Raw genomic sequence first — 25,987 nt, 5'->3', positions numbered from 1 at the left:
GTTACCTTCTGGTTCTGTAATGATGGATAGGCTTCTGTGGCCAATGGGGGACTCAGAAGCACTCTTTTGAGTTAGAGATGCTACATGTGCTCAAATTACTGAAACTACTAAATGCTTACAAATGCAGTTTTTATTGACGGTAACCTCTGATCAACGTACTACACAATATTGAGCTCTCAGCTTGCTCCTTCTGTTTGTCGGGTACTAAAAGTATTTCCTAAAATTCACTTTAAGTTGGTTGACATTTCTTCAACTCAATTTTCTAAAGAGGAGGTTGTGCGCAACTCCAAATGGAAGCCCCTCCCACCCCGGATACCATGACCTGCTTTCTGCAAAGATAATGGCCTTAATTCACTAAACTTAACTCCTGTCTTTAATAACGTTTCTAGAGTTATCACCATGGTGATAAGGCATGTAGTATTCAGGAAACATTTTACCTCAGGCAAACCTAAAGTTAACTCTTCTGTCTTTAAGTTAAGGTGAGATCTCTAAAGTTAACTCTTCAATCCTTAAAATAACTCCAGAACTGCATATGAAAATAACTACAGAGGAGGTAAATTAACTACAGAGGAGGTAACTTAAGGACTGAAGAGATAAGATAACTCTCTCACTGTGAAAACGTATATCTACACCTTAATCGATGTGTGGAGTTAAGTTTTCTCTTGCCTTATTTTCTCCAGCAGGATCTTAGTGAATTGAGGTCAATGGCCTCAATTGAGGCCAATGGCCTCAATTCACTAAGATCATGCTGGAGATAATAAGGCAAGAGAAAACTTACCTCCACACAGCGAAAGAGTTATCTTATCTCTTCATTCCTTAAGTTACCTTCTCTGTAGTTAAGTTACCTACTCTGTAGTTCTTTTTACACGCAGTTAATTAACAACCTGTCTTTAACTTTAGACTTATGGAGTTATTTTAAGGATTGAAGCGTTCACTTAGACAGAAGAGTTAACTTAAGGTTTGCCTGAGCTGAAATGTTTCCTGAATACTACATGCCTTGTCACCATGGTGATAACTAGAGATGTAGCGTACGGTTCCCGAACCGTTCGCCGGCGAACATCTCTGAATACATGGGGCTTTTACTACTTCCGGGTCGCTCTGACCCGGAGTAGTACGCCTGCGCTGCCCGGTGAAGCGCGTCCTAGATCGCGCTCCTGTTGCCGGGCACTCTCTGCGCATGTGCGTGACGTCATGAACGACGTCACGCACATGCGCAGAGAGTGCCTGGCAACAGGAGCGCAATCTAGGACGCGCTTCGCTGGGCAGCGCAGGCGTACTACTCCGGGTCAGAGCGACCCGGAAGTAGTAAAAGCCCCAGAGATGTTCGCCGAGCGAACAGTTCGCAACATCTCTAACTCTAGAAACGTTATTAAAGACAGGAGATAAGCTTAGTGAATTGAGGCCAATGTGTTTTTCATAAAACAAACTTGACCCTTTTTTTTAAATAGTACAGAAACGTTATTTTGAATAGCTACGATGTTCAGCAAAGAGAGACAATGTGTGAAGCAACAATATATAAATACTTTATAGAATGACTACTTGGTTAATTTTATTCCATCTTCTTGGTAATTTTTAGTAAGGTATTACTTTATTGTTTATTAGATTAATACTGAAGTGGTGGCTTGTAAACATTTTCTGTTTCAAGAAGGCAATTTTTTTACCATACTTCCTACTTTGTTCTTTTTGTTTATCCATTCATCTGTTCATGTGTGTCAATATCCTGGCAGGATTCCAAGGAAGATTCATTCCTTCCCTGCTTCTTCTATGGTGACAAACTGATATCACTTGTTCCAGTTTGATGTGCTGCTCAACAATTTTTTTTCTGTTGTCTCCATTTTTCAGTCTTATTCATGTGAATATATTTATTTGAATAATGCTTAAAGCTGTATAAATGAAGCTGACCGTGCATCAGATGTGCTGTCAGCATGTAGACACGAGGCTTTGAGATTGCAGGATGCTGTAATGAAGAGTGACATTGGGAGAGTGGAAATATATCCTGGTGAAATCCCCAATGTTCATTGTGCTGCATTACTAGAAGATCATGTTTTCCTTTGTAATTAAAATAGAAAACATTCAGGAACTTGGCATGAGAAGAAAAGCTTCCATATTTATTTCCTTTAACAAAAAATGTTATTTGTGTGACTATTGTGCTGATATTTTAGTTACAGCCAGTGACGTTTGAGTGAAATAAGAATAACTAAGCAGTTTGTTTGATGTGGGTTAGTAACTCGAAAGCCTCGTAGACACGCGTATGAGGCATGTTGTCCGGCGGGGATCGGGACCCAATCCCATCGGAGGCAGGAGTGAGTCTAACAGATGCATCACTAGGCTGAAGGCTAGCGATGTGCTCTTTTTTTGTGGGGAAGGTGGAGGGCGGGGGCAGATTGAGGGGTTCAGGACTGACGTCACATGGGAGACCAGGGAGTGGGTAGAGCAATGCTTTTTACCTTTGTACAGCCGAAGTGATCCACCCGGTAGATTGCTGGCTAAGGGGGGGATTGGGTTGCTGTACACATGCTGGATACTTGGCAGAGGCGGTCATTATCTAGTTTCATCTAGGGTGTGTACGGGGCTTTAAGTTATTAGTGAAAGATTTAGCATGGCAGCCTTGCCACCTTTCCCATGATTGGCTTTACTGTGTGGTGAAGTTAAGGTAAGAGAAGCAGGGTAATTTACCAGGTTCCAAGATTGTACCATTGATACATAAAATTAATGACCCTATTTAAAATATTCAAATGTTGGTATCTAACTCCAGACAAATTGTTAAACATAGCTGCAGGGGTAAGCTCGCATGGTTTCGCAGGATGTAATTTGTTAGGGGTAGTGATACGCATATGATGGAACTGTAGAGTAGTTAAACGGTTCTGGAGTCAGATCTATCACATGGCATATACAGTGTTATGCTAGGTACACACCAAACAATTTTCTGTTAGATTCTTCTGTTAGATTCACCTGCAACATGGAAAAAAGCTATCTGGCAGGTAAATCTAAGAGAAAATCTAACAGAAAATTGTATGGTGTGTACCTAGCATTAGACTTTTCTCTACCAAAGTCAGCTGAGGTTTTGTGTACAACCTGAAGAATGCTTTAAAGTGCAATTCTCTCTGATTTATTGTAGCTTCCTGGCAGCAAAACATTTGATTGCAAATGGATGGAAAACCTCTACAATTAGTTTTGAGGCATTTTGCAATAGACTAAGTAAATAATATAATGTACTTCAAAAAGGCTGGGGCAAAAATTTGAAGATAAGGAATAAAGGTTCCAAAAGGCATGGGCCCCAGTCATCAGTGTGTAAATTAAATCTCACTGGAGGCAATAGACAGTATTAGGCAGGGTAGGTCATAGGGAAGGGAATTGGAATACTAACGATACAAGAGGATATTTAGACATCATTTGGGCCTGGCTTGTAGGAATGAGTGAGCAAAAATGATAAATTTGGTTTCACAGCGATGTGGCCCTATCTAGGTAAGTGAGATTCTGGTGAAATCAGCAGCTAAGTTCATCATGCAAAGTCCACCATTCATGAAGTGTGAAATAGAATAGTAATTAGAATTGTTACTCTATGAATAATTATTACCCACAGAGCTTGGTTAGAGTTAGGCTTTAGTGGCATTTACACCATTGTGCGGAAAACAAGCAACTACGTGTATATGTTTGTAATGCAACAAATAACACAACTCATGTCATTTGTGGTGTTTTAACATATAACTTTGATTGCTAGTTCAAGGACATGAGTGCCTCCAAACTGTAACCCTCTTTATAATACATGTATTTCTTCACATACTTCATGAATGGCAAACATTAAAGCACACTACCCTTTTGATCCAGGTACACCCTTCTCCCTTCCTTGTCCCTTTTGACTTCATCTCTCTCTGTTTTATACACTTAAAATTGACTTTCCTTGTAATGGTAACATGCAAAAACATGCATTTGTACACACTACAACTTGTTGCAGGTTGAACCATCTCTGAAATTACAGACTTACTGTATATCCTGGCGTATAATACTACTTTTTAACCCTTGGAAATCATCTGAAAAGTCAGGGGTCGGTTTATAAACCGGGTGTCATTGATGCCGGGTGATACACCCAATACCGTTACCGAATCTCAGATCTCGCTGCTGAGGACTGTAGTGAAGCGGCACAGGTGCACTTGTGTGAGATCTGAGAGGCAGAGAAGGAGGTAAATGGGATACAAGTGTGGGCCAGAAGGCTGAAAGAGGTGTGTTTTATGGGCACAGCACAATCTTTTCTTCCATACCGCTCTGATAAACAGGTAGACCAGGAGAGCTGACCAATGCTCTTAGGGAGAGGGTGAGATGACCAATCCAACCAGTCAATTGCCTACATACTGAGTACCACATACAATACAGCACCAGTATCTGTTCATACATTGCACCAGTATATGATTTTTTTTTACATTTTATTTGGTGTGCATTGGAAGAGTGGTAGACTTATATGGTGAGTATATACCAAACTATATTTTAACTGGAAAAGTTGGGGGGTCATCTTATACGTCCAGTCACCTTATACGCCAGAATATACGGTATTTTGTTTTCATGGTTTAAATTATTACAATGCACTACCTGCAAACCTAAAGCACTTAACAAGTTATGTAAGGATTCAGAGCATTACTTTATTGCTGAAAAAGTCCTGTACAACGCATATAAATATAAATTCCTCTTTTGCTATACATTTTATATTGTTTTAAAGCAATGTACAAGTACAGTGTTTTGTGCTTGGACAATATTGTCTTTTTTTTTTTTTTAATATGTTGGATTGCACCTTTCTTATCCACTGTCTTTCTTAATAAAAAATATTGAAAGTAAAATATTCACATTTTAATGTGTTGCAGCCTGAAATGAGGACATGAACAAAAACAATAATTTTGCAGCTGTATTTACTTCAATGCAAGTTGTAACAGCCACATAAAAATTATAGTTGTGACCGTTCAGGGAAAAATATAAGTAAGAAAGACCATCATTTAGACAGATAAAGGCGCTCTCCTTCTATAAAATACTTGTAAACCCAATTCGGTATAATTTATTACTTTCTCCATTGCACACCAACTTAATTGGCTTCCTGGAGAATCTCAGACAGTGCTTGGTAGTTGAACAAAAAGTAAACAATCAATAACTATGGGTGTTCAGTCCCTGTAAAAAGATCTCAGAGATAAAGTGGACAGGCACAAGTCAGGCAATGGCTACAAAACGTCGAGTTTATCAATTTCCAAGCACAGTAAGGCCTGGAACCCACTGGAAGGGCTTTTCTGAGCGCTTTGTGATAATGTAATGCTATAGGTGTGATCCTGCTTAAGCGATGTGATTTTATAAAAATCCCCCATAGCACTACATTAGCAAGAGCTTTTTTCAAATCACTGGTGCTTAGAAAAGGCTGCTAGTGGGTTTGAGCCCTAAAGTCTATAACTAAGAAGTGGAAAGTGTTTGACACTGCTAGGATTCTCCCTGTATCAGACTGTTCCTCCAAGCTGAATGGGAGAGCAAGGAGGAAATTGGTCAGAAAGCCTATAAAGAGGCCTCTGGATACTTTGAAGCAGTTACAGGAATTTATGGCAAAGAATGTTTTTGTCTGCATGTGACAACAATATCACATGTTCTTCCCAAATATAACTTATGTATGAGGGTTCCAAGAAAAATACTACTTGCATAAAGCCACCTTAAGGGTGCGTACATGCATCCAATTTTGATTGGCCAATTACTTGCCAATTTTGCCACTCCCATGTACTATGAGGGCCAACAGCTTTTTCGTCAGAAACCGATTGTGTAAGTAAGCTCACACACTATATGGAAGTGTTAATATTAAGGCCCATACACACGTCGGATTTTTCTGAACGACGGGTCGTTTGAACGTTCCGTCGTTCAGTCGTTCGCACGCGGAATCAGACGTGTGTACGGACTATCGTTCGCGTGATAAGACTGGCTTCCAGCGATCCGCCCGGCGGATCGCTGGACACCAGTCTTATCACCCGAACGATAGTCTGTACACACGTCGGATTTGACGTGCGAACGACTGAACGACGGAACGTTCAAACGACGGGTCGTTCGCAAAAATCCGACGTGTGTATGGGCCTTATGTCACTCTTTGAACAATCAAATTTGAATGTGTGTACCAGACTGGTACACACATCAGATGAGACCAAAATATTGGTGGTAATCCAATTCAGCTGACCATCCAAAAAGCAGCAAATGTGCAGTAAAGTTTGGAATTGATGCCATCCAGTTGCAGCAGGGACCTGGCACTTATCAGGATAGAAGGAAAAATTAGTGAGGCAATATACCAAATATTCAGATTCTCCAGGACTGTAGAAAACTGGAGAGGACAAGTGATCTAGCAAACAAAGATTGGTTTTAGAAAAAAAAAGTCTGTGAATAAGGTAGCAAAAGTTTGCAATTTTGTCTGAATATCAGAGGAAATCATTAATTGTGTCAGTGTGTTGCAACCCTTGCAAAAGTTGAATATTGAAATGTTTTAGTTGAAAAATCTTAATAAAAATATTGAAAACACAATTTAAGTCTAGGTTTGCTGAATCACACAGGTTCCCCCGCCCTAGAGAACTTTAGTGAATCAGCTAACAATTGTCATGTTTAGGACATCAGATTATTTGTGTACATTAATGATTTTTTTCACCTTCAGAAATATAATTCAGATTTATTAAAATTACCTTAAAGTGAACTTAAAGTGAAAAAAAATTGCCTATTTACTTACCTGGAGCTTCTTCCAGCCCCCTGAATTCCTCCTGCTCCTTCACCGTCATCCTACTGTCAGCCATTACTCTGCTGTCTCCTACCGTAATCCGGCCAAGTGACGAGCCACCCGTCCACTGCGCATGCACGGTGCTGGCCGTGCACACTCTATCGTACTTCCATGGATGGAAGGGTACTGTGCATAGCATTGTAGGGGGACACCGGAGAAACAGCGGAGGGCGAGATGACAGTAAGGGGCCAGGAAGACTTCAGGGGGCTGGAAGAAGCCCCATGTAAGTAAATGGGCATTTCACTTCATTTTTCCACTTTAGGTGTCTTTTAAGTCTGACAAAAATAAAGCTTTAGAAAGTATTTTAGGTCAGAACTGTGGTCTTATGGCTTTATATTCAATTTTTCTTCTAGGAGATGCCTTCACCCAGTTCCGGTTTGCTGATGAGAAAGAATGGGGTTCTGAGAATTTGAGCAGTAATCAGGTAGGACATCTGTGTGTGTAAATGAATGTTACAATTTCCATAAGTAATCAAAATAATGTTGGTGGATGTTTTATACATTTATACTAAGGACACCATTTATTCTTCGTCACCTCGAGTATAAGCCAATCGGAGTATAAACCGACCCTCCAAATTTTACTTATAAAAAATTGCCAAAAATGATTTATTGATTTTTAAGTTGAAAAAATATCTCCTTGGAGGAAACTCTAATAGTGTATGGCCCAATATAATATAACCACTCGCCTTTCCCCTAAATATTGCATTGGCTCTCTCTGCTACCTGGTAGTTTTCTTCATTATCTCTTAGCTATTCTGCTATGGAAACAGATGTCAAGAGTTTGCTCAAAATCCAGCTACACTCACCGGTCACTGTCTGCACTGTGTCCCCCTTCCGGCCATGTGCAGGGTGCGGTTGGTAAAGGTGACTGTTAACACCGCCCCCTTGAATTGAATTTTTTGACATACCCGTGTCATCCCCCGGTATATGCAGAGCAGTGGTGCATCTTTCGCTCAGTGGGTACAAGATTCATCTGCAACTTGACAGCCTTAGTCGTGTCTCAATGACTCCTGCAGTGGAACCCATGATGAAAGGTGCCATTAAAAGGCTTCATGGTAATTGGACTGTGACTGACAAGCTGCAGAGGAATCTTGGCAGCTTGGACCAGTAACTAGTAAGTGAAAAAAAGCACCACCTGCACATGCCGGGGGACACTCTGGCATTCGGTGTGAGGGGGAGGGGAGTTGACACAGAGGTATGACCCAAATTCTGCTCTGGCGATCAGCACAGTTACCACAGCCACCACAATTTACCAACTGCACATGAAGGGAGGGGTGGACAGTGCGGACACTGACTGGTGAGTGAAAGCTGCAGCACCGCTTTTGACTCGAGTATAAGCCAATACCCCCACTTTTGGGCCACTTTTTTGGTCTTAAAAACTCAACTTATACTTGAGTATATACGTTAAGCTTTATTTGGCAAAATAAAGGAGTGTATTGTATATTCAATACAATACACTCCTTTATTTTGCCAAAGGAAAAAGGTGCAGGGAAGCATATCAGGGTGATCTGAATCTGATCACAGAGTGATTGATTCCTACTGCACGCAGCATATCTATTAAAAATTGATTAAACTGCTGTGTCAATCTGCCACCACTCCTGTCCTGATCCCAGTTGGCAGAGAATTTCCTTCTGATCGATAATAAAATCTGCTGTCAATCGAACTGGAAAGTTAATGCCTGCATGGCTTACTTTCAACCAGTCTTGTCCATCCAACTGTACACAGGAAATGGCCATGAAAAATGATTAAACTGCTTACCTTCTTTTTAGTACCTGCACCAAACTGTATTTAAACAACATGTATTTAGTCTAATTTGAAAACATTTTTAAAGTGCTAATTTAATATTTTCTAAAGAGTTCTAACCTTTCAACAACCCTCACTATGGTTCAGTATGGCCCAAACAAGGACTGCAATCTTTTTTTTCTGCACAAAAATCACACCATTTTATTTCTTGTAAATATCCTGGTTGAGTTTGCTGGATTTCTTAAAGGAAACTTTAACTAGAAAAAAAAACACAAATTGGGCAGTTTCTTACCGGGGCTTCTTCCAGCCCCATGTAGTCTTCCTGGTCCTTCACTGTCCTCCCATGCTCTTCCGTTCCCCTGGTGTCCCCCTTTTGAATGCTGGATGCGCGGCCTCATGCTCTGCGCCTCCTCCGATCCGGTCCATTCTCCAGTAGGGCTCTGCGGTTGTTCAATAAGCAAAAATTGCTACTGCGCTTGTGCAGGACACTTCCAGCCATGGAAGCAGCATAGACGAGGTGCAGCCAGTGACCTGCCATGTCGTTCAGCTTACTGAGGGCGACTGCAGAATAACGGTGAGGGAGCAGGTAGACTTCAGGGGACTGTAAGGAGCCCCAGTTAAGTAGCGGGTATTTTTTTCAATTAAGTGTCCCTTTAACAATATCCCTACTGGAGATGCCTAGGTACTTATGGGGTTTGCTTTAGTAAATCAGGCCTATAGAGCGGTAAATATGTAGATAAAACAGAGAAACCGAGAGCCCAATATAGTGTAGTATGTATTGGATCAGGGAGAATTAGTGTGGAGTAAGTATTATACTTACAAACATGGGTTACCGTTTAGGCAACCACTATATAGGCAGGTGGGGAGATTAGACCTGTCCCCACTCAGGATTAAGATGTCGCTCTTGTCACCCTTCAAACCACCAAGGGTGGATATCTTGACAAGTAGATGTACAGAGGCGCCAAAAGGATAAAATATGCTAAAATGTTTAAAATATTCGGGTGGCGGCGGTGGACCGGCCACTCAGAAATAGACTCGATGCTGTCGCTTAAGATAAAGACAATTTATTCACATACTCCATGAACAGAACCGCAACGCGTTTCACGGGTATATTCCCGCTTCCTCAGGCAATAAACAGATAGGAGTACACTGTAAAGACAGAGACAGATAGCGTGTCCTTAGACCAATGTATACGTGTGCTGATGATTTTTGGTGCATAGTTATGTTAACGTGAATAATGGGTAAACAATGCTGTGGTTAGAGGTATACTTGGAGAGGGGGTGTGGGGCTGTGCGGAGATTGTTATAAGAGTTAAAAATCGTAGTGAAAAAACGGGGGAGGGGGGGGGCACAGAAGGGGGGGGGGGCAAAAAAGGGGGGGGACTATTAGGGGAGGGGGGGGGTTAGGGAAATATTAAGGGTGGCAAAACACAATGCAATCAGATGTAGTAAAATGCAGAAAACCAGACTCACCAGTACAGTCTCAAGGTCACAAATAGCGCCTCTGTACCGGTGAGTCTGGAGATCAAGGTTTATATACCTAAGAGTATATGGGTGGACCAATTGCATGGTTAACAAGGGGTGGGGGCTGTGTGATAGGCAGGTAATGTGTTTCTATGGGTGGGGAGGAGACAAGCTTGGGGGCGTGTTTGTGGGCCAATAGGAGCAGGGGACCAGTTATGTAACCTATGTTGGGCCAATAGGAGCAGGGGACAGGTTATGTAACCTAAGTTGGGCCAATAGCAAGAGGGGATGTGGTTGTGTAACTTCGGGGAACAGAAAATAAACAAATGTGTACAAAGTGTATCTATTCAGAGGCTGAATAGAGTACTGGTTAAGGGCACAGCCTCTGGCACAGGAGACCAGGGTTCGAATCCCGGCCAGGGTCAGCACCTATTTTGTAAGGAGTTTAAGGCAAGACTGCCTAACAAATGTGTACAAAGTGTATCTATTCAGAGGCTGAATAGAGTACTAGTTAAGGGCACAGCCTCTGGCACAGGAGACCAGGGTTCAAATCCCGGCTAGGGTCAGCACCTATTTTGTAAGGAGTTTAAGGCAAGACTGCCTAATATTGCTGGGTGGCCTCCTGAGCACGTCCCAGTGGCTGCAGCTCCTGGGGCGTCTTAAATCCAACAGGAGAAAAGCGTTGTACAAATGTTTGGATTATTAGATGTACAAGATGCATGTTGCTGCCCCCAAGTGGTTATTTTTTAGACTGTTTGGGGGAAAAAAGGTATAGATAACAAATAACATTCATTCTACCAGACATAAAGTGCATATTGGTGCATCTACTCATGCTCTGCACCTCCTCCGATCCGGTCAATTCTCCAGTAGGGCTCTGCGGTTGTTCAATAAGCAAAAATTGCTACTGCGCTTGTGCAGGACACTTCCAGCCATGGAAGCAGCATAGACGAGGTGCAGCCAGTGACCTGCCATGTCGTTCAGCTTACTGAGGGCGACTGCAGAATAACGGTGAGGGAGCAGGTAGACTTCAGGAAACTGTAAGGAGCCCCAGTTAAGTAGCTGGTCATTTTTTTCAATTAAGTGTCCCTTTAACAATATCCCTACTGGAGATGCCTAGGTACTTATGGGGTTTGCTTTAGTAAATCAGGCCTATAGAGCGGTAAATATGTAGATAACATTATGACCATCTGCACAGCTTTCCTTGTTTTCAGTATTCACGTAGATCTGATATTTAATGCTGTGCTTTACAGAGAATGTTGAAAAATTCACATCTGTTCCTGTTTCCAACGCAATATTGGACTTGTGAAATGTGAATGATTAATAATCGTTGCAAAAACAAATACTTCATAGCATAGCAGAAGGAACATATACTGTGTTTGTACATCTGACTTTGTCAAATAAGTGTGTGTGTTTGTAGTTGCCTCTATGTACTTGTACATCTTTCTCAGAGCACTCAGAAGGGCCGCACTCACTTTCATTTGCCCTCATTACGTTTCCTTTAAAAGTCAAGATTTCTTTCAGCCTCCAATGTCTCTAGCCCAGCACTGGGCAAACTACGGCCTGATCTAGCCCGTGTACGCTGTACATCCGGCTCTCTGATAGGCAGCCAGCCAGCATGTAATACGCTGGCAGCGTCCTGACAGCGAGTCATGTGATGCCCTGTTGCTATGGAGACGATGGGGGGGGGGAAGAGGGGAGAAATTTAAAGAGACTCTGTAACATCAAAAAGATCCCCTGGAAATCAATGTTGCAGACATTACTATTCTCCTCCCTCCCATGCACCTATACAGATCCTCTTTACAATCTACTGAAAGGGCAGAAGGGTATAGCCCACCTTAGATCACTACCCACTACACTACAACAACTACTCAAGGTGTGGTCACATGCTCATAAGCTACTAACTACTTCTGGGCCCATTACACAAATCCCGTTGTGGGAGAATGCCAGGTTGCCGGAATTTGGGAAACTGGAGGGCCATAACTTCTGGATTGGGAGGGGAGTCCTATACTTACACAATATTATACAAAACAACTCAATCAAGTCATTCTCCCAAATGGTTGCAGACTATAACCTACCCACCACTGCATTTTATAAATACCTTCAACTTAAACATGCCTTATTCACTCAATATGACAATATACCTGTCTCCCCCGAAAGCTCAGACATTCTTAAAATATTACTAGGCCCTTCCCCTAAACAGCTCATCTCTGCATTTTATCACACCCTTATACTACCTTCTGCCCAACTCAAGGCACACAAATGCAAACTGATGTGGGAAGCTGATATAGGTGATATCTCCTCTGATGACTGGGATGAAACCCTCGAAAAGGTCACCCAAATCTCACCTCACAAGCCTGACCGATTACAATATCTTTATGTCCTACACCGAGCTTATCTCACCCCAGTTCGCCTTGCCAAATTTAGAAGGGGCTATTCACCCCACTGCCCCAAATGTGTAGTATCCTCAGGGACCTTTTTCCATATGATGTGGTCCTGCCCTAATGTTAATACTTACTGGCAACAAATCATCAAATTCATGCATGACCATATGGGCTGTCCAGTAGAATGTACCCCCCAATTATGCTTGTTAAGCATATTTCCAGACACCTTCTCTGATAAACATGCAAAATTTTTACTATTAGCTGTCTTACATCTGGGTCGTAAACTACTAACCAGATACTGGATCACTGCCAAAGTTCCCTCATGTGGTGAATGGATTAGGGCAGTTAACCTAGTCCTACCCCTAAGGAAGGCGGTTGCGCAACGCAGGGGCACAATTACTAAACATAATGCTACATGGTCCATCTGGACTAACTCTAGGAGAACACAGCTTTCATGATGTGGTTTTACGCGCTGGGGCAGATTTAAGTGATGCTGATTGCTAGTGATGAGTTTCGTTAAGATGCCAATAACCTGTTATCACAAAGTACTGGTTGTCTAAACTGTTTAAACATTACCTTATATATAGCACAGTCCCACGACAATGTTGTTCGTTTATGCATATTGTTACTGTTTATTTTTTGATGTTGAAAAAAAAAAATTGAGCTTTGTACCAAAATGTTGGAATGATAATGTACCACCCTACTTTCTATTCTCAATAAAGCTCAATGTTGGAAAAAAAAAAAGATCCCCTGGGGGGTACTCACCTCGGGTAGGGGAAGCCTCGGGATCCTAATGAGGCTTCCCACGCCGTCCTCTGTCCCACGGGGGTCTCGCTGCAGCCCTCCGAACAGCCGGCGACAGACCCGACTGTCAGTTCAATATTTACCTTTGCAGGCTCCAGCGGGGGCGCTGTGGCTGCTCTCGGCTCGAAACTAGACGGAAATACCCGATCTCCGTCGGGTCCGCTCTACTGCGCAGGCCCCGGAGACTTGCGCCTGCGCAGTAGAGCAGACCTGACGGCGATCGGGTATTTCCGCCTACTTCGGAGCCGACAGCCACCAGAGCGCCTGCGCAGGAGCCGGGAAGGTAAATATTTACGTCGCTGCTGTACGGAGGGCTGCAGCGAGACCCCCGAGGGACGGAGGATGGCGTGGGAAGCCTCATTAGGATCCTGAGGCTTCCCCCACCCGAGGTGAGTACCCCCCAGGGGACATTTTGATGTTAACGTTCCTCTTTAAGGAATGTTGCCATGAAAAATTTACCCAGCCCTGCTCTGGCCTGTTAATTGGTAAGACCTGGTACACACGTCCAAATTTGATCAGCCAATTTTACCACTCCCAACTAATATGAGGATCAGCAGATTACTTTGAACAGACTGTGTAGGTAAACTCTCATACTACATGGAATTGGTAAAATTGGCCAACCTAGATTGGATGTGTATACAAACCTTTAGTGTTTCTAAAGGTTAACCTCTCAAAGGTTCTACCAGTCACTTACTTAGTTCAGGAGTGGAATTGAGTAACAAGGGTTCCTAGATTGGGCAGCTTATTACTCATAGGAATAAGGAAAAGTTCTAGGCTTGAAGTTCTCCAAAGAGAGTACAGATTCCATACTAGCAGAAAATTGGAAATTATGGCCAGTCTTAAAAATTCATAGCTGAATCAAAAATTGATACTCAAAGATAATTTTTAATAACTTTAACTTACAAAGACGTATGTGTTGAAATATTTTTTTTTTAGCTAAAATGGCTGGATAGTGTAATGGTTAATGGTTAAGGGCTCTGCCTCTGACATGGGAGACCAGGGTTCGAATCTCGGCTCTGCCTGTTCAATAAGCCAGCACCTATTCAGCAGGAGACCTTAGGCAAGTCTCCCTAACACTGCTACTGCCTATAGAGCGCGTCCTAGTGGCTGCAGCTCTGGCGCTTTGAGTCCGCCAGGAGAAAAGCGCTATATAAGTGTTTGTCTTTTCTTTTTGTCTTTAAAATGTGCGTAGCAAAAACAAGAGCTAAGGGAAAAAGTTTGGTAAAACAAGCTTTCAAGGAGCTAGTTTGTTTTTCAAACATGTTCACGTGACTCCCCAACTCCTAGTATACAGGAATACTTTCAGATTACACTGACATTCAACTCAGAATTCAGTATCTCAGAAAATAAGAATATCATGAAAAAGTTTAATATTGTAGATTCTTGGGGTCTCATTCCACTCTGCTTATTAGCCCAAAATATCCAGTAGGCCACACAATCATGAGGAAGACTTCTGACTTTTGTTCAGAAGAGACTAATTGACACCCTCCACAAGTAGGGTAAGCGCAACAGGTAATTGCTAAAGAAGCTGGTTGTACTGTTTCCAAGCATATTAATAGAAAGTTGAGCAGATGGAAACAAGGTGGCAGAAAAAGTTATTCCAACAATATTAGCCACAGCTTTAAAGAGACTCTGAAGTCTCTTAAAAATTATTTTTTATTACAAAAATCGTGTTTAACATGTTAGCCCTACCTAAACCGCCGCATCGAAATCCCCCCTAACTCCCCCCTCCCTCTCCCCCGCAAAATCCACAACTTTCTTGGTCATGGATTTTGGTGCTGTTGGAGGCAGAGCTATGAGCCGCAGCTCTGCCTCCATTCGCGTCTATCAGAGGCGGATCTCCGCCTCTCCCCTGCCCCTCTCAGTGAAGGAAGACTGAGTGGGGCGGGGGAGAGGCAGAGCTGCGGCTCATAGCTCTGCCTCTCACGGAAACGCTGCCTGGATTGTAGAGATGGCCCGAATGGTTTGCACGCGTACTTATTCGCGCAAACTTCGGTGGTTCGCGTTCGCGAACAAACGTGAACATTATGGCGGTTCGACCCGCCTCCTATACTACATCATTAGGGTCAAATTTGACCCTATACATCACAGTCAGCAGGCACAGGGTAGCCAATCAAGCTACACTCCTCCCTCCTGGAGCCCCACCCCCTTTATAAAAAGCAGGCAGTGTCACCCTTTTCACTCACTCGTGTGGCTGCAGTAATTAGAGAAGGGAGAGGTGCTGCAGAGGCATTAGGGAAAGCTTAGTTAGGCTTTTTAGGTTGCTCTTTCTTGCTGATCCTTATTGCTAAAAAGCACTCCTCATCCTCAATAGCTCTTTTGAGAGCTAATGTTGTTCTTGTGATCTATTTTTTTTGTGTGTGTGTGTCCCACAGACACTTGTGTTGCATATACAGCCCTGTCAGTCAGTCTTAGCTGATGGACCTTGACCCCTTGGTAATTTCTACTGTGCCACTGCCAGGCCCAGCACATTCAGTGACTACCTGTGTGTGTGACAGCTGTACATTTGTGATACCCATCACTGCATATACCTACCTGTTGTTCACAGAGCACCCACCTACCTACGTGAGCGCACACAGTGTCACTTTACCTGCTCTGTGTGTGTGTGTGTGTGTGTGTGTGTGTGTGTGTGTGTGTGTGTGTGCGTGCGTGCGTGCGTGCGTGCGTGCGTGTGTGTGTGTGTGTGTGTGTGTGTGTGTGTGTGAGACAGGTGCACATTTGTAATACCTATCACTGTATATACCTACCTGCTGTTCAGTGCACCCACCTACCTACGTGAGTGCACGCAGTGTCACTGTACATGTTCGGTACCTGTGTGTGTGTGACAGGTGCACATTTGTAATACCCATCACTGCATATACCTACCTGTTGTTCACAGTGCACCCACCTACCTACGTGAGCGCACGCAGTGTCACTGTACCTGTTCGGTACCTGTCTGTGTGTGACAGGTGCACATTTGTAATACCCATCACTGCATATACCTACCTGTTCACAGTAGACCCACCTACCTACGTGAGCGCACACAGTGTCACTGCACCTGCTCACGGTACCTGTGTGTGTGACAGCTGCACATTTGTAATACCAGTCATTGCATAATTGTTCACAGTACCTGTGTAACCCACAGAGGTAGCGTCACTCAGGTATACATATGCATAGCTATGCACACAAGTCCATATATGGTATAGTCTCTCTTAGTTTGAACAAGTTTTTCAACTCCGCAATTGCGCCAATCTTCCATACATTAGTCAATCTGCTCACTGTCCGATAGCATACCGTCCACACTTTGCAGGAGTTATTTGGTGAGGAATTAACTGATTCACAGGCATTATTGTTACAACAAAATGAAGGCACTAAGCAAGTTACACAACCTCATATGTCTGAGTTAGGCGACACTATGAACGTAGTGTGTGAGGAGGAGGAGGATGAAGTACCTGCTGTTGGTGCAGTTTATGAGCTGTCTGAAGCAAGCAAAGCTGAGTAGGATGATTATGATGATACGGATGCCACGTGGGTTCCTAAGAGACAAGATGACCAAGGGGGAGATGTTCAGAGGGGGAGTCAGAGAGGAGTAGGAGGAGACGAGTTGCTGAAAGAAGCAGGGGGAGCTCATCATCAGAAACAGCTGGTGGCAGTGTCCAGCGCCATGTATCGCCACCTATGTACAGCCAGCCAACAAGCCCTTCAACGTCAGCTGCTGATGCCACCATAGTGCCATCACCCCAGGGGGGATTAGCGGTTTGGACATTTTTTTAGTGCGTCTGCCTTAGATCAGAGCAATACCATCCTTTCTCTCTGCCTCCAAATATTGAGCCGTGGAAAGGCCAACAGCCACATAGGGACAACTGCCTTACGAAGGCACATGGAGAAAAGGTACAAACTGCAATGGGAAGAGCACCAGAGGAAAAGCAGCACACAAAAGAAAAGCCACCTTCCTTCTCCTCTTCCTCCTTCAGGTGCATCATCTTCAGCCTCTTTCTCCCTTGCACCTTCACAATCATAGCCACACTCCTCCACTCTGCCTCTCACCTTGAGCGGTTCCTGCTCCTCTGCCCACAGGCTCACAGCAGCAGCCAGGTGTCCATGAGGGCAATCTTTGAGCGGAAGTAGCCAACGTCTGCCAGTCACCCCCTTGCCCGGCGTCTGACAGCTGCCTTGGCGGAACTGTTAGCTCGCCAGCTGTTACCATACCAGCTGGTGGACTCTGAGGCCTTCCGAAAATTTGTGGCCATTGGGACACCGCAGTGGAAGATACCAGGGCGCAATTATTTCTCCAAAAAGGCGATACCCTAACTGTACCATGAAGTTGAGAGGCAAGTGATGTAATCTCTAGCACACAGTGTTGGGTCAAGGGTCCATCTGACCACGGATGCCTGGTCTGCCAAGCACGGTCAGGGCAGGTACATTACTTACACAGCCCATTGGGTCAACCTGTGACCGATGGCAAGCAGGGAGTACGTGGCTGTGCAGCGGACCAACTTGTGACACCTCCACGGCTTGCAGGCAGGCCTCCTGCCACCTCTTCTCCTCCTGCTACATCCTCTTCGCTGTTGTCCTCCTCCTTGGCTGAGTGGCAGTTCAACTCTACTAGTGCTGCGATCTCCTCTCCAATTACACAGCCCCAGCTCCCCAGGGCTTAAGCTGCATGCCAGGTATGATGGTGTCACGCTATCTTAGACATGTTTCGCCTCAAAGTGGAGAGTCACACTGAAGCAGCTCTCCTGGCTGCTCTTAACAAACAGGTGGATCAGTGGCTGACCCCGCACCAACTGGAGATTGGCAACGTGGTGTGTGACAACGGCAGCAATCTCATTTCGGCTTTGCATTTGGGAAAGTTGACACATGTACCCTGCATGGCACATGTGCTGAATCTCATAACTCAGAGATTTGTGTCTTAAGTACCCAGGCTTACAGGACGTCCTAAAGCAGTCCAGGAAGGTGTGTGGGCATTTCAGGCAGTCTTACACGGCCATGGCCGATATTCAGCGGAGAAACAAATTGCCGGTGAGACGCTTGATTTGCGATACCCCGACTCGCTGGAATTCAATGCTCCTGATGTTCAACCGCCTACTACAACAGGAGAAACAAATAGTATGTCTACAACTACAGTCAAAGGGCCCAGTCTGGGGAGATGGGGATGTTCTGGCCAAAGTACTGGACACTCATACGAAATTCCTGCAGGCTCATGCGGCCGTTTGAGGAGGTGACTTGATCCCATATGCTTTGTTCCTGGAGCGTGCCATGCGTAGATTGGTGGATCAAGCTGTGGAGGAGTGTGAACAGGAACAGGAGAAAGAGTTGTGGGATCAATTCTAACCAGAACCAGATGTTTCCTCAACACCTGCGGCAGCACAGAGGGGGAGGAAGAGTCGTGTGGGAAAGAGGAGTCAGATGATGAGGAAGGTGTTGTTTTTGGAGTAGGAGAAGGAGGCGGAAGAACAACCACAGCAGGTGTCGCAGGGGGCTTGTGCTGCTCAACTTTCCCATGGTATTGTTGGTGGCTGGGGGGAGGAGGAGAACTTAGCTGACATCACTGAGGAAGAGCAAGAGGAGATGGATAGTACATCTGCATCCAACTGCAGATGGCATCCTTCATGCTGTCCAGCCTGTTGAGGGACCCCTGTATAAAAATAAACTGTACTGGGTGGCCACGCTATTAGACCCTCGGTTTAGGCACAAAGTGGCGGAGATGTTTCCAAATCACCAGAAGCCAGAAAGGAAGCAGCACTTGCAGAACAAGCTGGCAACTATGCTTTACAGTGCGTTTAAGGGTGATGTCACAGCACAACTGAATAAAGGTACCACTGCCAGTAATCTTTCTCCCATGTCCACGCAGGCAAGAACAGGACTCTCCAGCGATCTCATGATGATGTAGGACATGTGGACATTCTTTAGTCCAATGCCTCGCCTTAGCCCTTCCGGATCCACCCTCCACCAACGCCTGTACCGGCAGGTAGCCGACTACCTGGCCTTAAGTAGGGATGTAGACACTGTGAGCAGCGATGAACCCTTGGACTACTGGTTGCGCAGGCTTGACCTGTGGCCAGAGCTGTCACAATTTGCCATCCAACTGTCTTGCCCTGCCTCAAGCGTCCTGTCAGAAAGGACCTTCAGCGCAGCTGGAGGCATTGTCACTGAGAAGAGAAGTCGCCTAAGTCACAAAAGTGTTCAGTACCTCACCTTTAGCAAAATTAATGAGGCATGTATCCCGGAGGGCTACTGCCCGCCCGAAGACTAAGTCAGTCCCCACACACAGCATCTCTGCCTGCACGCCATGTGACTGCCTGCCCCATGACTAAGTCGCTCCCCACACAGCATCTCTGCCTGCAGGCTGCTTGACTGCCTTCTCTGCCACTACCAACAGGGTCCAGGACTCCAGGCGGATTCCTGAATTTTTAAGGCCGCTGCTAGCAGTGGCCGCTATAATAATTTTTCTGGTGCGTGTACATGCCTGCCTAATTTTTCCGGATGCACTGCAGCTGTAACACCAAAACAAAAGGCTTGTACATGTGTCAATTCCCCTTCGTGATCGTTACCTTGCCGCGGTGAAGGGGCTTGCGTATCACAATGAAGCAATGGCCGACGGCTATATGAGTGTCTCGGGGGGGGGGGGGGGGGTGGCAGGCACACCCAAGATAGTAAGGTTGTTGCTTCATTGTGGACAGACCACATTCGATCAGCTGGACAGCCACTGTTGTTCTGTCATTGAGCTACCTCAGCCCAGCGACCATATGGGCTTGAAAACTGCCATGGCCTGTACTCTGGCCATGGTGCGCACCAGTCCAGCATGGCCGTCACTACACAAACAGCTGTTTGCAGTGCGTTACATAGTGAGTTTGGTCTGTCAGTGTGAAGCAGTACTCCAATTTCACACCCTGATTGATGTATACACATGCAAGATGTTTTAAAGCACTTTAGGCCTCCAATTTAGCATGCAATGTGATTAAAACGCTGCTTTGCGTCAAGTCCAGATTTTTCCCCGGGACTTTTGGCGTGTATTCCACTCCTCCATGCAAAAACTCAGATGTTAGACCCCTTGAAACATCTTTGCCAAGTTTGCGCGAACCGAACTTTTGCGGAAGTTTGCGTTCGAGGTTCACGAACCGAAAATCGGAGGTTTGACCCATCTCTACCAGATTGCCCCTAGGGAGTTTGGGGGGATTTAGTTAGATTACAGTGGAGGGGATGCAGCGGTTTAGGTAGGGCTAATATGTTAAACAGGATTTTGTAATAAAACAAGGATTTTTACGAAACTTCAGAGTGTCTTATTAAGAGGATTGTGAAGCACAGCCCATTCAAGAATTTGAAGTAGATCCACAAGCAGTGGACTGCAGCTGGAGTCAGTGCTTCAAGTGCCACCACACACAGACATCTGGACATGGGGTACAACTGTTGTATTCCTTGTCAAGCCACTTCTGAACCAGAGACAATGTGAAAAATGTATTTCCTGGGCTAGGTAGAAAACTGACTGGACTGTTCCCAGTGGTCCAAAGCCTTTTTTTCTGTAATTTTGGACTTCTTTTGGAAATCAAGGTTCCAGAGTTGGAGGAAGAATGGTCAGGCACAGAATACATGCTGCTCCAGGTCCGATGTGAAGTTTCCACAGTCTGATGATTTGAGAAGCCATGTTATCTGCTGGTGTTGGTACACTATGTATGTTTTATCAAGGCTAAAGTTGCGCGCAGCTGTCTACCATGTAATCTTAGAGCACTTCATGCTTCCCTCTGCTGACAAGCAGATGGTGATTTCATTTTCCAGAAGGATTAGGCAGGCACCTGCCCACATGCCAAAAGTACCAATATCTGGTTTAATTACCATGATATCACTGTGCTTGATTGGCAAGTTAACTCATTTGACCTAAATCCCATAGAGAATCTATGGGGTATCGTTGAGGAAGATGAGACACCAGACCCAAAGATGCAGATGAGTTGAAGGCTGCTATATAAGCATCCATGGATTTCGTAACACCTCAGCAGTGACATAGGCTGATTACCTCCATGCCATGCCGCATTGAAGCAGTAATTCATGCAAAAAGAAGCCCAACCAAATATTGATTACGTACATAGACATACTCTTCAGTAAGCCAACATTACTGTATTCCCCAAATTGCGCAAAAGGTGGATCAGTGCAACACCAGGCCGCCTCCGAATGGCCTCCATCAGAGATGCGCTGAGCCCCCCCAGGAACTACAAACGCACCTTGAACCCAAACAGAAGCTCTGCATATACACCAAAAGCATGGCTGTTAAGTGGGAGCAGCTGACCAAAAACGAATTACATTAGTACATAGCAAGGAAATGAGCAGCACTACTTAAAAACAGACTAGTGCCTACCTGCAAAAGAGTGCAAGACCCACTTGTGGGGTCGAATACACACCGAGCATACACGTGACCTGTCTACCACTAGAGGAGGATGTTGGTTTCCATTAACAGCTTGCATGCAACCTATTAAGTACTCGTCCCTCCCACTGCGAAGAAGTCAATCCTCCATGGGAGGGGCCTAACACTAACTAAATCCTAACCTATGTATATGCATAGCCTGGGTGCGGCTAATCAAATAAAATTGAAAATTGCGCAAAAGGTGGATCAGCGCAACACCAGGCCGCCTCCGAATGGCCTCCATCAGAGATGCGCTGAGCCCCCCCAGGAACTACAAACGCACCTTGAACCCAAACAGAAGCTCTGCATATACACCAAAAGCATGGCTGTTAAGTGGGAGCAGCTGACCAAAAAATATACATAGGTTAGGATTTAGTTAGTGTTAGGCCCCTCCCATGGAGGATTGACTTCTTCGCAGTGGAAGGGACGAGTACTTAATAGGTTGCATGCAAGCTGTTAATGGAAACAAACATCCTCCTCTAGTGGTAGACAGGTCATGTGTATGCTCGGTGTGTATTCGACCCCACAAGTGGGGCTTGCACTCTTTTGCAGGTAGGCACTAGTCTGTTTTTAAGTAGCGCTGCTCATTTCCTTGCTATGTACTAATGTAATTCGTTTTTGGTCAGCTGCTCCCACTTAACAGCCATGCTTTTGGTGTATATGCAGAGCTTCTGTTTGGGTTCAAGGTGCTTTTGTAGTTCCTGGGGGGGCTCAGCGCATCTCTGATGGAGGCCATTCGGAGGCGGCCTGGTGTTGCGCTGATCCACCTTTTGCGCAATTTTCAATTTTATTTGATTAGCCGCACCCAGGCTATGCATATACATAGGTTAGGATTTAGTTAGTGTTAGGCCCCTCCCATGGAGGATTGACTTCTTCGCAGTGGGAGGGACGAGTACTTAATAGGTTGCATGCAAGCTGTTAATGGAAACCAACATCCTCCTCTAGTGGTAGACAGGTCATGTGTATGCTCGGTGTGTATTCGACCCCACAAGTGGGGCTTGCACTCTTTTGCAGGTAGGCACTAGTCTGTTTTTAAGTAACGCTGCTCATTTCCTTGCTATATTACTGTATTGGTCTTATGTGTTAATTTTCTAAAATACTACATTTGGGGATTTCATAGCCTACAGGTAATAATGAAAATAAATGCTTGAAATATATCAATCAGTGTGCAATGAATCTGTATGAATCTGTATTATATACCATTTCAATGATATTCTAAAATATATATTTCTCAAAACTTACCTTTTCCGACAAGCACATGCTCTAACTAGGCCATTCCCCCTTCGACCTCGCGTCAAGTTTAACTCCTTACTAAATAACCTAAACACGCATTGCCTGTTGTATACTGTATACTTCCCCACCTCTTGTTTCCCCTCCCCCCATTCCTTTAGATTGTAAGCACACAAGGGCAGGGCTCTCTCACCCTTTTGTGTCTTGGAATTTGCTATTCATTTCATAGTTTGCACTCTGATATACATTTTATTCACCATGTTACATCTGTCATGGTAATCCCTAGTCCTGTATTTTATACCAGTGTCCACATTTGATGTATAACATTGTCTGTATCATTATGCTATGTACAGTGCCGCAGAATATGTTGGCGCTATATATATATATATATATATATATATATATATATATATATATGTGTGTGTAACGATTGTGGAATTCTCTCCGTGATCAGCGCACAAGACGTGCGCTGACACTGCGGAAATCCTCCACAAGCATGTAATTTGCGGGAACCCAGCAAAAGGTGCAATGCACCTGTAGAGGGAAATTCCTGTCAACAGATGGAGCTGTGGAGTGCAGAGGAACGACTCCTCTGCCCTACCACACACAGACAGGAATTGCACGAAGGGAAGAAACGCAGGGCAAGATAGCCCTGAAAGAGAGAGATCAAAGCGACAGAGGGTATGTGTGTCCACCAAACTAGTTGCCACCCTGCGACGATGAACACACAACCATGAAGACAAAGTGAGAAGGCAATCGCCAGGGATGGCGATTGCTAACAGCGACACAAGACCGAATAAGCACAGATGAGGAATGTATGTATGTCCACCAATCTAGCCGCCAACCTGCGACGGTGGACACACAACAGAAGAAACCAAGTGAGAACGCAATCGCAAGAGAAGCGACTGCGGAAGAGAAAGAGCACAGGGACAGATTGTATGTGTGTGCACCAAACTAGTCGCCCACCCGCGACGGTGCACACACAACAGCAGATATGAAACAGGAACGCAACCGCGAGAGAGGCGATTGCCAGAGGTGACACAAGCTACAGCAAGGCAGAGCACGAGAGTAGCAAAGGCACAGCAAATCATACAATAAGGAGATAAGGAAAATAAGAAATGCTAGCTAAACGCGAACACCACACTCATTCACAACAGTGCACGCGTTTATCGCGGTCTCCGCGTGTTAAGCACAACAGAGACAAGCACGCCTAACTAACCACGAACAGACAAACATAAAACAGAGGATGCGAGCGCTTGCTTAACGGTTACCTCACCGAGCCTTCAGCAAGCGTTCGTAGCAGACAAGACAGATACACGAAAACAAGAATAAGTGAGAGAGACGGATCCACAGCACTAGCGCAAGGCGAGTGCGATCCAGGCGAGACAGATTAGAGGAGATAGCTGGTAGCAACCGCTGCTCCAGCTATACTCCAAGAACAAAGATCAGAATGACTTCCTGTCGACCACCGCTGGGACAGAACAATCGCAACAGACAAACAAAACAGATATGCAATCCTAACTGCACTAGGGAAACTGCCTAGTGCAGTTCCAGGAATTACTCTAGGCTAATCTTCAAACAAAGAGCAAGGCTGACACTCCAGGCGAGTGTTACACAGGAACTAACTCTTATGACCAGCAAAGGACTCTGGGAAACATAGCTCTTTATACTGCCAGTCATCAAAGGAGGCAGGTAGGAGATTTGCATAACGAGTGTATGCAAATTCCCCAGCAGCAGAACAGACCAGAAACTTGTAATGGAAAAACAGGTCTCTCTTGCAGAGACCTGCAGCCCACAGACTAGGGGAATGGTCAAACAGCTGTCTGCCAGTGCATCCAGCTGGGCGGAGCATTACAATATATACAGTGTGTATATATATATATATATATATATATATATATATATATATATATATATATCCCAATATATGTAACAAGTTAAAGAAGATGTTGGCCATAAATTCACACCTAGAATATATAGCATATATATATAGAATATATATATAGAATATATATATATATATATATATATATATATATACATATATATATATATATATATATATATATATATATATATATATATTGTTACAGCTACATTTAAATCACTACATTTATGGTGGAAATATGTAGAAAATGAGCACATTCCAGCACTCCTCTGACCCCACTTAAAATAAAGAAACCTGCTCTTCCCAGGTGTTTCAGCAGTACAGTTAAATAATGACTATGTAACATTTCTGTTCTGTTTCATGTTCTTATAATGGGAACTGAGTTTTCATCCCTGTGAGAGTAAACACTATCTCCTTTCTGTTTCCATTAAGACTATTCTGATTCTGATTCCCCAAGCTCTGACATTCCTTTAGGCGCTGAGCCGTTTGGTACAGAGAGTGAATTATGGAGCTTTTAAAACTGTAGCTGTGAAGTGTTAACATAGCAAGAAGCCAGGTGTGTTAAGAACTGCCTGCCAAGAGATAAGGCGGTATGACAGCCAAGTGGCAGGAATTCAAGTGATGGTTACAAAAATTAGATGTGATCTCTAAACCGCAGTCATTAGCAGCTGCCTCTACTCTGAGCCAGTGCTGCCTCCAATCAGATCTCGTAGCTGTGGTGATGGTGGGTTTTGTACAGGAGTTGTGCCCAAGATGTCCAGGTCTCAGAGCTGAGTCTAGATAAGCACTCGTGCCTGTCTGTGGCTTTAATTCTCACTGGAGACACAATGAACTTTAAAAGCGCAGCTAAGGGACAGTTAGCTGTCGCCTTTAATCCCAGAGGTTCTGTCTGAATTACTTAGCATTTCCCTTCGTGATACAGCTGCATACTAATAGGATGTCAGTGATGATTTTAAAAATGTTGAAGGTTGATGGGCAGCTCTCTTTGACTGCGCGGTGCATGTTGGCTATATGCCAAGGCAGAGTTCTTCTAATAATAATTTATTGACTCAATTTGAAGCAGCTTTTATTCATTAGTTCACATTCGTCTTGTAGCATGCGGAAAAGCAGTACGGTTTCCATGTCTGAAGCAGTATAAATTCTAGTTTGCTTCTGCTCATTCAGTTTATCATTTCTTTCTTGGACAATAAACACTAAATTGGCTGACACTGAATGCCAATCAAGCAGACCTTATGCTGTTTTCATGTCCCTGGCTTTGACTCCCCAGCTCTCTGCAATGTACTTCTGAAGGGTTTTCCTCTATCATACTTGCACCACCAACCTGATCTCTATTA

General features: G+C 44.3%; 1 protein-coding gene across 1 annotated transcript in view; it reads left to right on the top strand.

The window, feature by feature from the left end:
• The window catches only part of AVEN (apoptosis and caspase activation inhibitor), a 447,633-nt gene that overhangs the window by 352,643 nt on the left and 69,003 nt on the right, over positions 1 to 25,987 (top strand). Inside the window, exon 2 of the mRNA XM_068253944.1 lies at positions 7,126 to 7,196. Coding sequence (XP_068110045.1) covers positions 7,126 to 7,196 — 71 coding nt within the window. The remainder of the gene's footprint in view (positions 1 to 7,125; positions 7,197 to 25,987) is intronic.

This window comes from Hyperolius riggenbachi, chromosome 9 (assembly GCF_040937935.1).
Source record: "Hyperolius riggenbachi isolate aHypRig1 chromosome 9, aHypRig1.pri, whole genome shotgun sequence".
Taxonomy (NCBI): domain Eukaryota; kingdom Metazoa; phylum Chordata; class Amphibia; order Anura; family Hyperoliidae; genus Hyperolius; species Hyperolius riggenbachi.
The sequence above is the reverse complement of the archived record's forward strand: the minus strand, read 5'-3'. Positions and strand labels throughout refer to the sequence as shown.